We start from the raw sequence: 12313 nt of genomic DNA, 5'->3' as shown, positions 1-12313 counted from the left end.
ATGGAACCATGTTAAACTATCTTTAGGCTGCAAATGTTGGAAATGTGTTTACGTTTGCAAAGCATCCTGGGATTTGAGTTCTCTATCTCGGAATTTAAGATATGTACACAGTCTTGTACCTTTCGCTTTTTTTACATTTTCTGTTCATTTTTTCACTCGAAATTATAAGTTATATGCTTATGAGTCACATCGTAGCTGGTTAGCCTAAGGCATGGTCTAAAACTCTTTATATCCGAATTTTTCCAGAAGTCAATGGGAGAAATGAATGAGAATTTTACTTCCGGACAAGCACCTCTCTCGGAGGAGGGGCGGGACTGGGGAGCTCTATATCAGGGGATGGAGACGTTCGTCTGGCTTTGCATTGAGAAAAGGTGTTGCGTGAGGTCACTTCCGTTTAATTTCAAGCACGTTAGCGTTAAAACTCTGCTACAATTACAACATTTACACGTGGTTAAATAGGCTACGTTGCAGCAACATGCATACATTTCGTGCAAACCGTTGAAATACTCTCAAAAACGAATATTGACCTACTTTATCTGATCGTTCGTGTGTACCTTTATTTTGACATTTTTCGCCGCCATCTTGCCCGCTATTGTCGCGTACTGTCGCTTACTGTCGCTGGCTCCACGGAACTGGCAGCGTAAACGTAGGACTCCTTCATCCTCTGTCTGCAGCTCCACATTTCTGTCGCACTGTCGCCACCTAGCGGGGTGAAAAGTAACATACTTTGGTTTAGTTTTCGATGTAGCCAGGCAAGTGAAGATGGTGTCTTCATATTTGGTAAAGGTTGTCAACGCACTCCAGTTTCAATCAGACATTTCATTGAAAATGACCGCTTAGAACGTGTTTGTTTCAAGAAACCCATAAACAAAGTGTTTTGTTTTCAATGCATAGCCAGGTGAACGAGGAAACAGCCTGGTGGCCTTGATTAGTTGATTGGAGTAACGTCACAAGTGATGTGTTAAAAAGAGCACATTTCCCAGATTACAGAATTTCCTCGATAACGAGACGAATTGTTCGAGGCTCAAGGAGATAATGGCGACCATTCGGGAAAGAGCCGCTGCCTTGAATATCACGGGGAAGTTGTACAGTCCTATGCACCCTCCTCCAGGTATGTTAAACATAGAAGGCCTCACGAGGAGTTTTAGATCCCTTTTTTTTTTTTTTTGCCAGACCTAGCATATTATTCCTTTGTTGGCCATGGGGGGTAATTAACACCAACATGATAATTTTCTGTAGAATATTTCTTAACCCTTTTACAAGCTCATGTCCATCTTTGTTCTGTTAAGTGTTTGTTTTGGCCCGACACCCATCTCAAGATTGTTTCCCCCCCAGACTCTAAAATGGGCAACACCATGCATCTCTCATGGAGCACTGTTATATCCTATCTGCAAGAGCAAGTACAAATGGAGCGACGGTGGCGTAATCTCAGAGCCCACAAAAACTGCTTTGTAGGATCTGCTGCAGTTGATGCCATTAAGACTCATGTCCAGAACAATTATTTTAGAGACCTAGATTTCCCTCGAGTTAAGGCAGTGCGTGTTTGCCAAGCCCTCGTGGACTGTGAGGTGATTGAGGCTGTGGGAAATAGAGTGTTTAGCAAGGAGAAGAAACATACCTTCCAAGATACCAGCTGCAGCCTTTACAGATTTGTGAGCACCGAGAATGTTGTATTGGATAAGCTTGACGAGCAAGTCATTTCACCCTTCACACAAAAGAGGTTTGATATGCCGGACACAGGGTATGTCATATTTTGTTATTCTGCTTAATCAATATCTTGAAATATGACTGATCGAAGGCTTATAATGTAATTCAGTATTCTTTGTCCATGCATTTTGAGAAAAAATGTCATTTGGAACCTGACTGACTGCCTTTGGATAACAAAGGTGACATTTCCGAACACAATGTATTCTACTTGAGTCTTGTACTTTTTTGTACTTTTTTGTACTTTTTTTTTTTTTTTTTTAAATTAACCAAAGGGAGATGAAGGCGCTTTGTCACAGTACACCTGTGAGGTCAATCACCACTCTAGGAGGAGGTTACATGAAAAAGGACACCATGCCGAGCAGCCCCCAAGCCAGAAAGAATGCTTTGCCACAATCATGTAAGTTCCATTATGTTTTTTTTATGCCTGCCTGTAACAAGTTCAAACTTGTTATAGCCACGCCACCGACTGGTTTGTATACACAACCATACCATGCTGTCTTGGTGATCGTGTATTGCTGTCTCAATTCCAGTGGTCAGTGAAGTGTGGCAGGAGCAGACATTACAGCGTCTAATGCAGATTATAGAGCTGCCATTCCTTGAGAGCTTGTTGGAAGCCAAGGAACATTCCTGGCAGCAGTCCTCTAGCTTGGATGATAATGATGACAAAGAGGCACTGCACAACAGCAGCTTCCTTGACCGGGAGATTTTACAGGCCTTTAGGGACTCACAGTATGTTGATTTATTTTATTATTTTTTTTTTTTAACAATTATTTTCAATGCACTTAAAGGTCTCATTGAGTCTCATTTCCCATGTACTGCATTCCATATTGTCCTCTAATTGCCATCATTCCCATTTGTGTGCATGCTGTGGAAACAGTCCCCCCCCCCCCCTTTAGAGACTACTTGGTGAATGACTTCTTGCTGTGCTTGAATGTAGGACTGATTCATGGCTGTCAGCAGCACTAGACTGCATTGGGGTCCTGCCAGACCAGGTGGTGGTTGAGGTGAGCCGTGAACTGCCTGTAACCCGTGATGAGTTGAACAAGAGTGTCGACATGGAACAGTGCAAGCTCCTGCTTTTTGATGTTCTTGGCAAACACTACAGCCAACCTGACTACCCTCCCCTACTTGGTGACCACATGGGAGATGTCTACACCATTATCACAGAACATTTTGGTGAGTGTGTTTTTGTGGTGGACCTTCCATAGAAGTATTATCCAGAGTGCTTGTCCTTATTCCAACTGATAATGGTAGTTGCTAAGCAAAAACCTTCAGCTCAGGAAGTTGTTGAATCACTTGAGCTATAAAACAGACTGTGCACATCTGAATTTGACTTATTTCATGTTCAAAGCCTATTACATATTTAATTTCTTTAAATATGTTCGATTTCCTAAAGATCACAACTTCTTTTTAAAAGGATGCTTATGGGAATGACTCTTTAGAAGCATTTTTACGGGTTGCTAGCTGATGTTAATGTGCCCATGATTGTTACCTCTTGTAAAGTATATGTGGCTCTTGTCGCTGTTGCATGATTGCACAATGCAATATGATTTTGAGTGGTTGCTTTTTATGTATAGAAAATGGGAATCTCCAACTGGCTCTCGAGGCCATTCAACTTTGTTTGAAGCTCCTGCCTGTGGACCGACGGGAGCAACTCCAAAAATTACTTGCCTTCATGGCTTTGGCTGCTGACCCACAAGCCAAGAGGTTGCATAAGGAGGTAAGAAAGTTGACTTCACTCAGGTTTCCAGAAATCATGAGTGTCAAATATACAGGATGTTAAATCCAGGATCAGTTGGACTAATCTACTGTAGATTATTCTATGCCTATAATGTTTCATTCTTTGAATCCATTTAATGATTGCAATGTACATTTATTTAAAAACAAATCAGTTGGAGAATCGAATGATTGTGAAAAGGACGTTTTCCAAGGCAATCATTAACGACAGATGTCTGTCAAAGGACAAAGTTGATGTCTTGGTCCTCTTCTTCATGGACAACCATTCTATAGTTTTCCAGGTAACCTTTCTTAAATTCTGTCTAGATGTGATTGATTGATGATGATTGATTATGATTATGATTATGATTATTATGAACTCTGCAGATGCCAGGATCTATTCACAAGCTAGTTAGTGAAAAACTAGCTGCTATTCAACAAGAGCAGGTAGACACATCCTCAGGTAATAAACTTTTTTCTTTAGGCTATTAATTGCTTGTCAGTTTTGGCATTACCATGACTTCTGTCTTCTTGCCCCCACGTTCAAGGTCCTACTTTCTGCCGTGGTTATCCAGAAGATGTCCGACAATCAACAAATGTTGAGTTACTTGGGCTGCTCAGGACCATTGATGAGGACCCAAAATATACAAGCAAGAATAAAAAGCGTCTGTTTGCTCAATTTTATCAAGGTCACCCAGAAATATTTGCTCAATATTTTGGGCCAAGGCTGTCTAGCATAATCAGTGCCCTGTAAAGACACTGACAGATGTCTGTAAATAACTTATTCATTTGAAACAAAAATAAACTGTGTTTTATATATTTTTTAAATAAGACTCATGTAATTTTTATTTATTGGTTAGGCCTATTGAAATAGCTGGACAAATAACTGTCAAAATGTGCTGCTGTCTTCATTCTTCCATTTCACCATATGAAGTTGATTAATCACCATGGCAAGGCAACTAAAAAAGAAGTAGGCCTAAACAATTTGATCAAAATTATATTTAGTTAATTTAATGTCAATACAGCGAAATATTCCAAATGCAGCCTATGAAATGTTGCAAATATGAGAAATCCGGCTAGAAATCCAGGCGAAAGGGCGAAAATCCAGACGGAGTTTTAATTTGTAGTATTTTGGGAACTGTAGTTCTTAGTTCTCTCCGGTTTATGACCAATCTTTGTTCAAAAACTACAACGTCTCACTGTTCACGACTTCCGTAAATATAACAGCTAAACGTGAGGTAGTGTTCTAACAAGCTAACGTCAGCTAGCAAGCCATATACTTTGCCTGGACATATTATCTTTAGAAACAACGTTGACGTCCCCTCCGGATACCTGCGCTGCCTTGTGGATTGACATTAGCCTACGTCTAGTCAGGTAATTTAGTTGCAATGTTTCCGTGATCACTGTATTTTCAGTGAAACAACGGGTAGCTACAGTAACTCATGATGTTTGATAACGTGTAACGTTAGCGGCGTGGCATGACTGACGGGAGTCAATGAGCCATAACGTTTTCCTTCCATGGCCAATATGAATGATATTGAATTATGTCAACGTGGAACATGTGCCAACGTTAACGTTACTTGTTATAATATACGTTAATTTGTGTGGCCTTTCAGAATTCATAACGCTCCTGGCAAGCGTAGCCAACGCGATGCTGCCGTTTGTTAAATTAGCCTATAATTGAGATACTTGACTTAATGTTAAGTTGTGAATTAACATGATTGGTTTCTATGAACTCTCCACAGTGCAGGCAAAGATCCAGAGACATTGGCCTATTTGAAGTATTGTACAATTTTTGGTTGTAGCCTAGTTGTCAGCCATCTGCCCAGGGAATTGAGTTAGCGGTTACGCAATAACAAAGAAGATGCTAGAGCTTGACTCAGTGATGATAATCTAGTGCCTGTCTCCAGAGCCTGTCTCTTTGCAGTGCTCTCCAGTGTTTTCCTTTGTTTTGTCTGTCATGATGACATGACATTTCTATACAAATCCTCAACCTTTCTACAATGTGATAGAATAAGTAAAAAAAAGTAAATAGAACCCAATCGATATTGGGACAGATCTGTTTCGCGTCTGCCAAATGACCCAACGCAAAATGCATTCGGACCACTCCAAACATCGGCCTTCATGGGTGACCGGTTAAATTCAGTCCTTAGTATGGTATGGGCGACAGCATGTGACTCCTTAGGTGTCGATGGATGTTGATATTAATTATGTGAGTGTTATTGCCAACTTTTAGAATCAATTCAGCGCTGAGTGTAAAATGCCAAAGGACTGCAATCAGCCCCCAAATGAAGAAGATAAGCCAACTGATTCAGGAGACTCGGGGAACGTTAAAGACAAGACTGATGCTCCTGAAGAGCTTGTACAGAAACGAATGAGGAGAAACACCCCAAGTCCCCACAGAATTAATCCTCAGTGTAAGTATTGCCCAGTCATTTTTTTTTCACTTCTGTGGATTTCTATGGGTTGCCACACTACAGGTAATACATTTCAGATTGATATGCTTTTATCATACCATATTTAAAATATTTTGCATAAGTGTGCTCTGTTTGCAGTAAAAACAAGGACAAAATAAGAATGGACTGATCATACTGGTTTAAAGCCTCTTCTCAGCCCAAAACTGAGATGAGGATAGGCTGTAGGAGTCCACTAATAAAATGTGTTTTAACTTCATCTGTCCTCTGTCATGCAATCACTATTCTGGACTTTTAACTGAATGGAAATTACATGACGTGATGCCCACTTTTTTTTTTTTTTTAAATAGCAAGCCCTCCCATGTTTGTATCTGTTGAGGAGCTCATGGAGACTGCCAAAGGAGTCACCAATATGGCGCTTGCTCACGAGATCGTAGTGAATGGAACCTTCCAAGTGAAGCCCCCCGAACCAGCTGAAGGAACGTGAGTGTTGTGAATAGACCAAGTTGTATGTTATTGTATTACATTTTAACCATCCCAGCATCCCATGCCAAGAGGCTTGTCATTCATTCTTTTTTCCTTGGGGTGCAATCAAGAAAACTCTCAGTGCTGTTTGTGATATAAAAACAACTGCTTTATTTCCAGCTTGGAAAAAAGAGTAAAAGACATCATGCACAAGGCATTCTGGGATAGTCTTGAAACACAGCTGAATCAAGATCCTCCAATGTATGATCATGCAATCAAGCTGGTCGGAGAGATCAAAGAGGTAGGAGTATACATGTGTGATCCTTCTGCCACTTCTGTGCTTTATGGTATATTTACTTCAGTGTTGCAACAAAAGAAGGTAGATTGTGGTTTGGTTTCTTGCACACTGTCAAAGACTGACGAGTATCCTGTCAACTCTAGACACACATTGAACATACTGTACCTTATTCCCGTAGAGAAGTTTAAGCTGTGTTTCTCTCTCCTGTCGTACCAGACACTGCTGTCGTTCCTCCTGCCGACCCAGGGCCGCCTACGGGGACAGATAGAGGAAGTGCTGGATCTATCGCTTATCCAGCAGCAGGCTGAGAAGGGAGCTCTGGACATCGGCAGAGTGGCCCAGTTCATCATCGGCATGATGGGAGCCTTTTGTGCACCCTTGAGAGATGAGGATGTCAAGAAACTGCATGACATCCCCGATACTGTACCACTCTTGAAGTACGACAACAACTTTTGCCTTTTCTCTTTGATGGGTTAGTGCATAGCAGATGGTGGAGATGTAAGCCTTAAATAGCAGTAGATGCCTTGCCTTCATATTTAAAATTACATTATGATAAGCAAAGTGAAAAATGATTTTGAATCCAGATTAGGATTTGCTCCAAATTCATTGTCGTGCTACATCATCACCCCCACCAAGTTTCGTTTTTTGCGTAATCCTGCTGACTGCCAGACAGACAGATAAGCAGACAGTAAAACAAAACACAGAAAGCATGACGACCTGTATAGAGGTAATGAAACCGGTTATGTAGTTGTACATACAACTTTATCCAGGCTATATTAATTCATTCAAATGAATTCATCTGCTAGTTGAGCTTGAAAATAAATGGAAGTCATCCTTTAAATGTATATTATTTTTCATGTGGACATGTGCCTGTATGTGATGAGACTTCTGTTGCTTAACAGAAGATATGTTCATATTCCAGGGCCATATTTTTAGTTCTGGACAAAATGAAGATCGACATGGCCAATTTCGCCGTCAGAAGCATCCGTCCACAGCTACTGCAGCACTCCGTTGAGTATGAGAGGAAGAAATTTCAGGAGTTCCTTGAAAAACAGCCAAGTAAGCGGCATGACGTTAATAGCTGGGGCATCCTGCCCCGCCATATCAGACCTAATTGACTAGAGTGGCCTGCCAACAGCACAGTAGCCTAGAGTGGGGCACATTAACAGTGAGACTGCCTGCTTTTCAGATGCTTTGGATTTTACCAGGAAATGGCTCGAGGATTCAGCAAATGCACTGAGAAGTACAAGAGAGGAGCAAAGTGATGTGGCAGGGGCAAAACTCCCCAGCCTTCAGCCCCTATCTGTACACAATCATGCTTACTTGAGCCTGCTCAAGTGGGACCATTCTGCTTCCCCCTTCCCTGAGGTGAGTCGTACCTGCAGACATTAAAAAATACGGTGTCGAATTAAATCTCAATGGAAAAAGGAAAAACAGTAATTCAATGGGTCCTCTGTCAACATTCTCTCGACTCTCTCGTGCTCTCTCATTGATTCTCAACTGTACATCCTGCATAAAGACGATGCTCATGGACCAGGCTCGATTCCAAGAGATGCAGCTGGAATTGGAGCTGATCACCACAGTGGCATCAGTGCTGTTGATAGTATACAATAGCGCTGGGGAGGCCATCTCGGGCCTGCCGGGCCTCATGGACCGTCTGAAGAACACTGTCAGAGTGCTGTTAGCCGAGAGGAATACACCGTAAGTCAACAGCATATTCGTAAAAGACATGCAGTTTGACACGGGCATCTTGCCTCGAACAGAATGGTCTTTTGGGGGTCGGTGACTTGTTCGGAAGTGATTTCATGTTGATGTCTTTGTTTTACAGCTCATTCAATGCAGAGGAGGCCTTTGCAACCATAGGTGAACGGATGTGCGTGGAGTTGGAGGAATGCTTGTCAAAGCATGCTTTCTCTCCTTTCCCCAGTGACCGGCAAAATGCTTTGAAAGGCCAGATTGCTGCAGTCAACAGCCCAGACAACCCTATATTGAAGCTTATAGGTGAGCATGTGCTTATGTTAATTGACTAAAATGTATGACAGATTTTCAAAAAATATGAAAACCTTGAAAAGGGACTAATATCCTGCACACTGTATTTCCTGCTGTATTTTTTTTATTCATATGTACAGTACATCTTTACACCTGAATCTCTCCACAGACTCTCGCATACAGACCTACCTGCTGGCTTTTCTGGAGTCTAGTCCCCACAGGAGTCCTGTAGCCTTGCCGGGTGGGCTTGCGCCCATCAGTAAAGAGTTGGAAGATATTGTGGTCCGGCTTGGGCGTCTGGTTAACTTCAACAAGCTGGTCTACTCTCCTCACTACCAGGATCTCCTCCAGGACATCTTGAAAGATGAGGAAGATGCTAAAGTTGAGACCTGAGTGTGAGCCCTGCACTTGTATCCCATTAGCCTGGCTTTCCCTTAAGCTCTGCTGTAGGTATGTAGTCCTGCCAGTGTGACAGGAAAAATATGAAATAAAGAAACCCTCCTGCATTACCTACTCCTAAACTTTACTCTTGATGTATAATGCACTCGCAACAAAATGGACGGTTGGAAATTAACATTCCTTCTTGCTTTTTTAGAGGATCTTTGCATTTTTGGGGGATATTTTCTGGCGAATAGATTTGTATTCGATTGGAAGAGAAAAGGGGAAAAGAGGTATTAGGTATTGACTGTATTGACTGGTGCCTTAGCGTGCTTTGCTTTTGTCCATCTTCTGTCTATTATTGTCTTTCTATGCCATTAGAGATGACACGATTCACCAAATGTTATCAACTTGTATGTGAAATGCACCCACAGACTCTGATGGTATTCTTGTTACTCTGTGCCCACCTCACGTTGTCTTTGTAAGTGTATTTGTGGTCAGACTGTGCCGTATTATTGGGCTACTGGGAAAGACGAGCATTTTGTTGCACAGCATACGGATTTAGGATGGGAATTATTCTGTACAAGAAGATGACTTAGATCATAGACAGATAATGAATCAGTCATTCTGCCAATCCTCTAGTCATGACTGGAATGCTTGTGTTTAGGTTGACACAAGGTCAAAATATTTTATTTTGATTTTTAAACCATCTTTTGTACTCATTTGAATTCTGGAATGTGTAGTTGTTTTGCACTTGTTATTTATAGATTAACCTTTAATTATTGAGTGACTTGAGCACTGTGTGCTACGTTTATTTGACTAGTTTCTTAATATCACCATTCGCCAACAGTTATCACTGCAATAATACAAACATGGTATTTAAACTGAACGCATCACCCAAATAAATATGTCTGCAAAAGTTATCTAAAGTTGTCTGATATTTTGTTTTAGGCTTGCTGCGTCTGTTTCTGAATTTGCAAGATAATGCGCAGTTCATATTTTGAACACTAGATGGAAACCAAACAGAACTTCTCAACATGAGAGATGCAGTTTGTGAGTCGCAATCTATAGGCCCTTGCACACTGCCCCAACAAATGCCAACAAACGCCAACAAACACCAACATTCTAAAGTTGGCAGTTGTTGCCATTTGTCTGTTGGTAGTCTTTAGAATGTTCATAAAACCAACTATCAGTCCACACTGCCCAGACAACAGCAGACAAGACTGACCTTTCTCACCTACCTTTTACAAGGGGGTGAATGATGTAGGCTATGTGTGTGTGTGGTGGTGGTGGTGGTGGTGGGGGGGGGGGGGGTAATAATGTGTAGGCCTACTGTATGTATGTAGGGGTTGGAGAATTAAGGGGTAGTGTGTGTGTGTGTGTGTGTGTGTGTGTGGTGGTGGGGGGGGGGGGGGGGGGGGTCTTATTTGAGTTTTGGTTTAATATAACATGGATGCAGTGGAGACCTTACAGACTGTAGCCATAGGCCTATAAGAGTTTGGCTCCAAAATGCTACAGTATATCCTCCATTCTAATGCATTTTTCATTTTGTTAGAACTGTAATTGGGTAGCCTACAGTAATTGTTATTTAGATGGCTGATGAAACACTTTTTATTTAAACGTAATTTACAAAGACGTTGTAAAACACTAAAAGTTTATATTTTGTCGCTAGCAACCTACATCTGTCCTCTGTCAAATACAGTTGGATTTACAGCTCTGAAGAAACCCATCCATGAGTTAGAGTTATTCAAGGAGTGTGCAAACGTGTGTTTTGTTTCATTTGTCCCTCCTGACAATGAAACACCTAGGACGAATGAAACATACAGCTTAAGCTAAACTTCAATATTTTGACAACATATCATGATTGGAAGCTACTGTACTTAAAATATTTGTTATTTTAGATAGATATCATTTGGCTTATTTTTTATTTTTTCAGCACAATCTTTTAGTGCAGGCCCCTTGGCAGACACATGGGGCCCATATAGGCCACGTCTATAGCCAATCTATCTATTTATCTATCTCATGCATCAGTCAGGAGCCATAGCATGAAAAATACATGATAAGACTATCAGTGTGTCACAATTGTTTTAATATTGATAATAAGTTAAGAATTTTGATACTTTCTTGATTTGATTTGGGACCCCCACCACACAAGTGGAGATCAAAGACATTACAAGGCATAGGCCTACTTCCCCAAACACACTCATTGAAAAGGTGGCTTCATATCCTATGTTTGTAATTCAAACATTTTGAAATTCATATGAAGCTTACATTAGGCCTATTTATGATCTGTGTAATTAGCTAATTAGACTCACATTTTATAAGATTGTCATATTGACTAGTAGCCTACATTTATCTTTAATGTCAGCTAGGTCTAATTGAGTGCCTGTCACTTTAAAAGAACGTGAGAGTAATTAGGCTTCAGTCATAGTATTTGGCTAGTCTAAAATAGACATAAGTAATGCATAGGAATATGTGGAAGTAATGCTTATGTTTTCTATCTAATTTATGTAGTTTAAATTACAAAAAAACAAAGTGGAAGAACACAACATAGTTATTGTGGGGTGCTATTACATAGGCCTACAGACTGACGTTGGATACCAAGAAGAAGTGTTGCAATTTAAAAACTGGATCACTCGGGAATGGCTTATAAGAATGCTTCATATCCACGTATTTGGTAAGGGCCGTTTAGGTCTTACAATAAGGTTTGCCATGTGTTGAACGAGGAGCTTCTGAGAGATATTCTAATGGTTGTGGAGATGGAATGTAAATATGATTACATTTCATGTAGGCTAAATTCAAATGTAGCCTAAAGTCAGGTTGATTTTCTCGCTAACGTTTGCTACTGCAAGTAGCCTTAATAGCCTACCATGGGAAAGCCGAAATCATGCTCTGTCAGATGATATGCATGTGCTCAGTGTGATTAGAACTTCGTGAGCAATCCAATAGGCTACAGAAGAAGTGTGCATTTAGCATTTGTCGCCCGTCGCAGAGAATGTTAATGTTACTTCTCATGTAGGTAGGGCCAAATCCACGTTGATTTTCTCGCGAACCCTTAATTACAGCAACTAGGCTATAATACCATCGGAAATCTAAGAGCGTGCTCTGGCACTGCCTCCTCCAGCCTCCCCGTAGAAACGCCCAGCAGAGTTTATGTTGAAACCAGATATTTCCCAAACTTGCTCAATATTTCCAATGCAAATAACTAGCCAAGTATGAGTGATGCGCAGGATAAGGGAAATGTGCTCGCGGATTTTTTGCTAGTTGTCACGGGAACGAACTGTTAGAATGTTGCCGTTTGTTGGAAAATGGGCTACATTGGTCCGACTTTCTACAACTTCGCCCG

At 41.0% G+C, this 12313-nt stretch overlaps 2 protein-coding genes across 2 annotated transcripts; both read left to right on the top strand.

The window, feature by feature from the left end:
- Positions 1-979: 979 nt before the first annotated feature.
- LOC134093907 (DEP domain-containing protein 7-like) lies at positions 980-4254 on the top strand. The gene is made up of 9 exons (XM_062547211.1): positions 980-1111; positions 1336-1741; positions 1980-2104; positions 2238-2436; positions 2645-2883; positions 3285-3427; positions 3600-3725; positions 3811-3886; positions 3972-4254. The coding sequence occupies exons 1-9, from the start codon at positions 1036-1038 to the stop codon at positions 4175-4177; spliced, it is 1596 nt and encodes a 531-aa protein (XP_062403195.1). The 5' UTR covers positions 980-1035; the 3' UTR covers positions 4178-4254.
- Positions 4255-4661: 407 nt separating this feature from the next.
- tcp11l1 (t-complex 11, testis-specific-like 1) lies at positions 4662-9890 on the top strand. Its single transcript, XM_062548169.1, has 10 exons — positions 4662-4797; positions 5660-5840; positions 6188-6320; positions 6483-6603; positions 6817-7037; positions 7523-7659; positions 7790-7968; positions 8120-8301; positions 8429-8601; positions 8759-9890. Exons 2-10 carry the CDS (start codon positions 5684-5686, stop codon positions 8980-8982), a joined length of 1527 nt encoding a protein of 508 aa, XP_062404153.1. The 5' UTR covers positions 4662-4797; positions 5660-5683; the 3' UTR covers positions 8983-9890.
- Positions 9891-12313: the final 2423 nt, after the last annotated feature.

The sequence above is a fragment of the Sardina pilchardus genome, chromosome 10 (genome assembly GCF_963854185.1).
Source record: "Sardina pilchardus chromosome 10, fSarPil1.1, whole genome shotgun sequence".
Classification (NCBI taxonomy): domain Eukaryota; kingdom Metazoa; phylum Chordata; class Actinopteri; order Clupeiformes; family Clupeidae; genus Sardina; species Sardina pilchardus.
The sequence above is the reverse complement of the archived record's forward strand: the minus strand, read 5'-3'. Positions and strand labels throughout refer to the sequence as shown.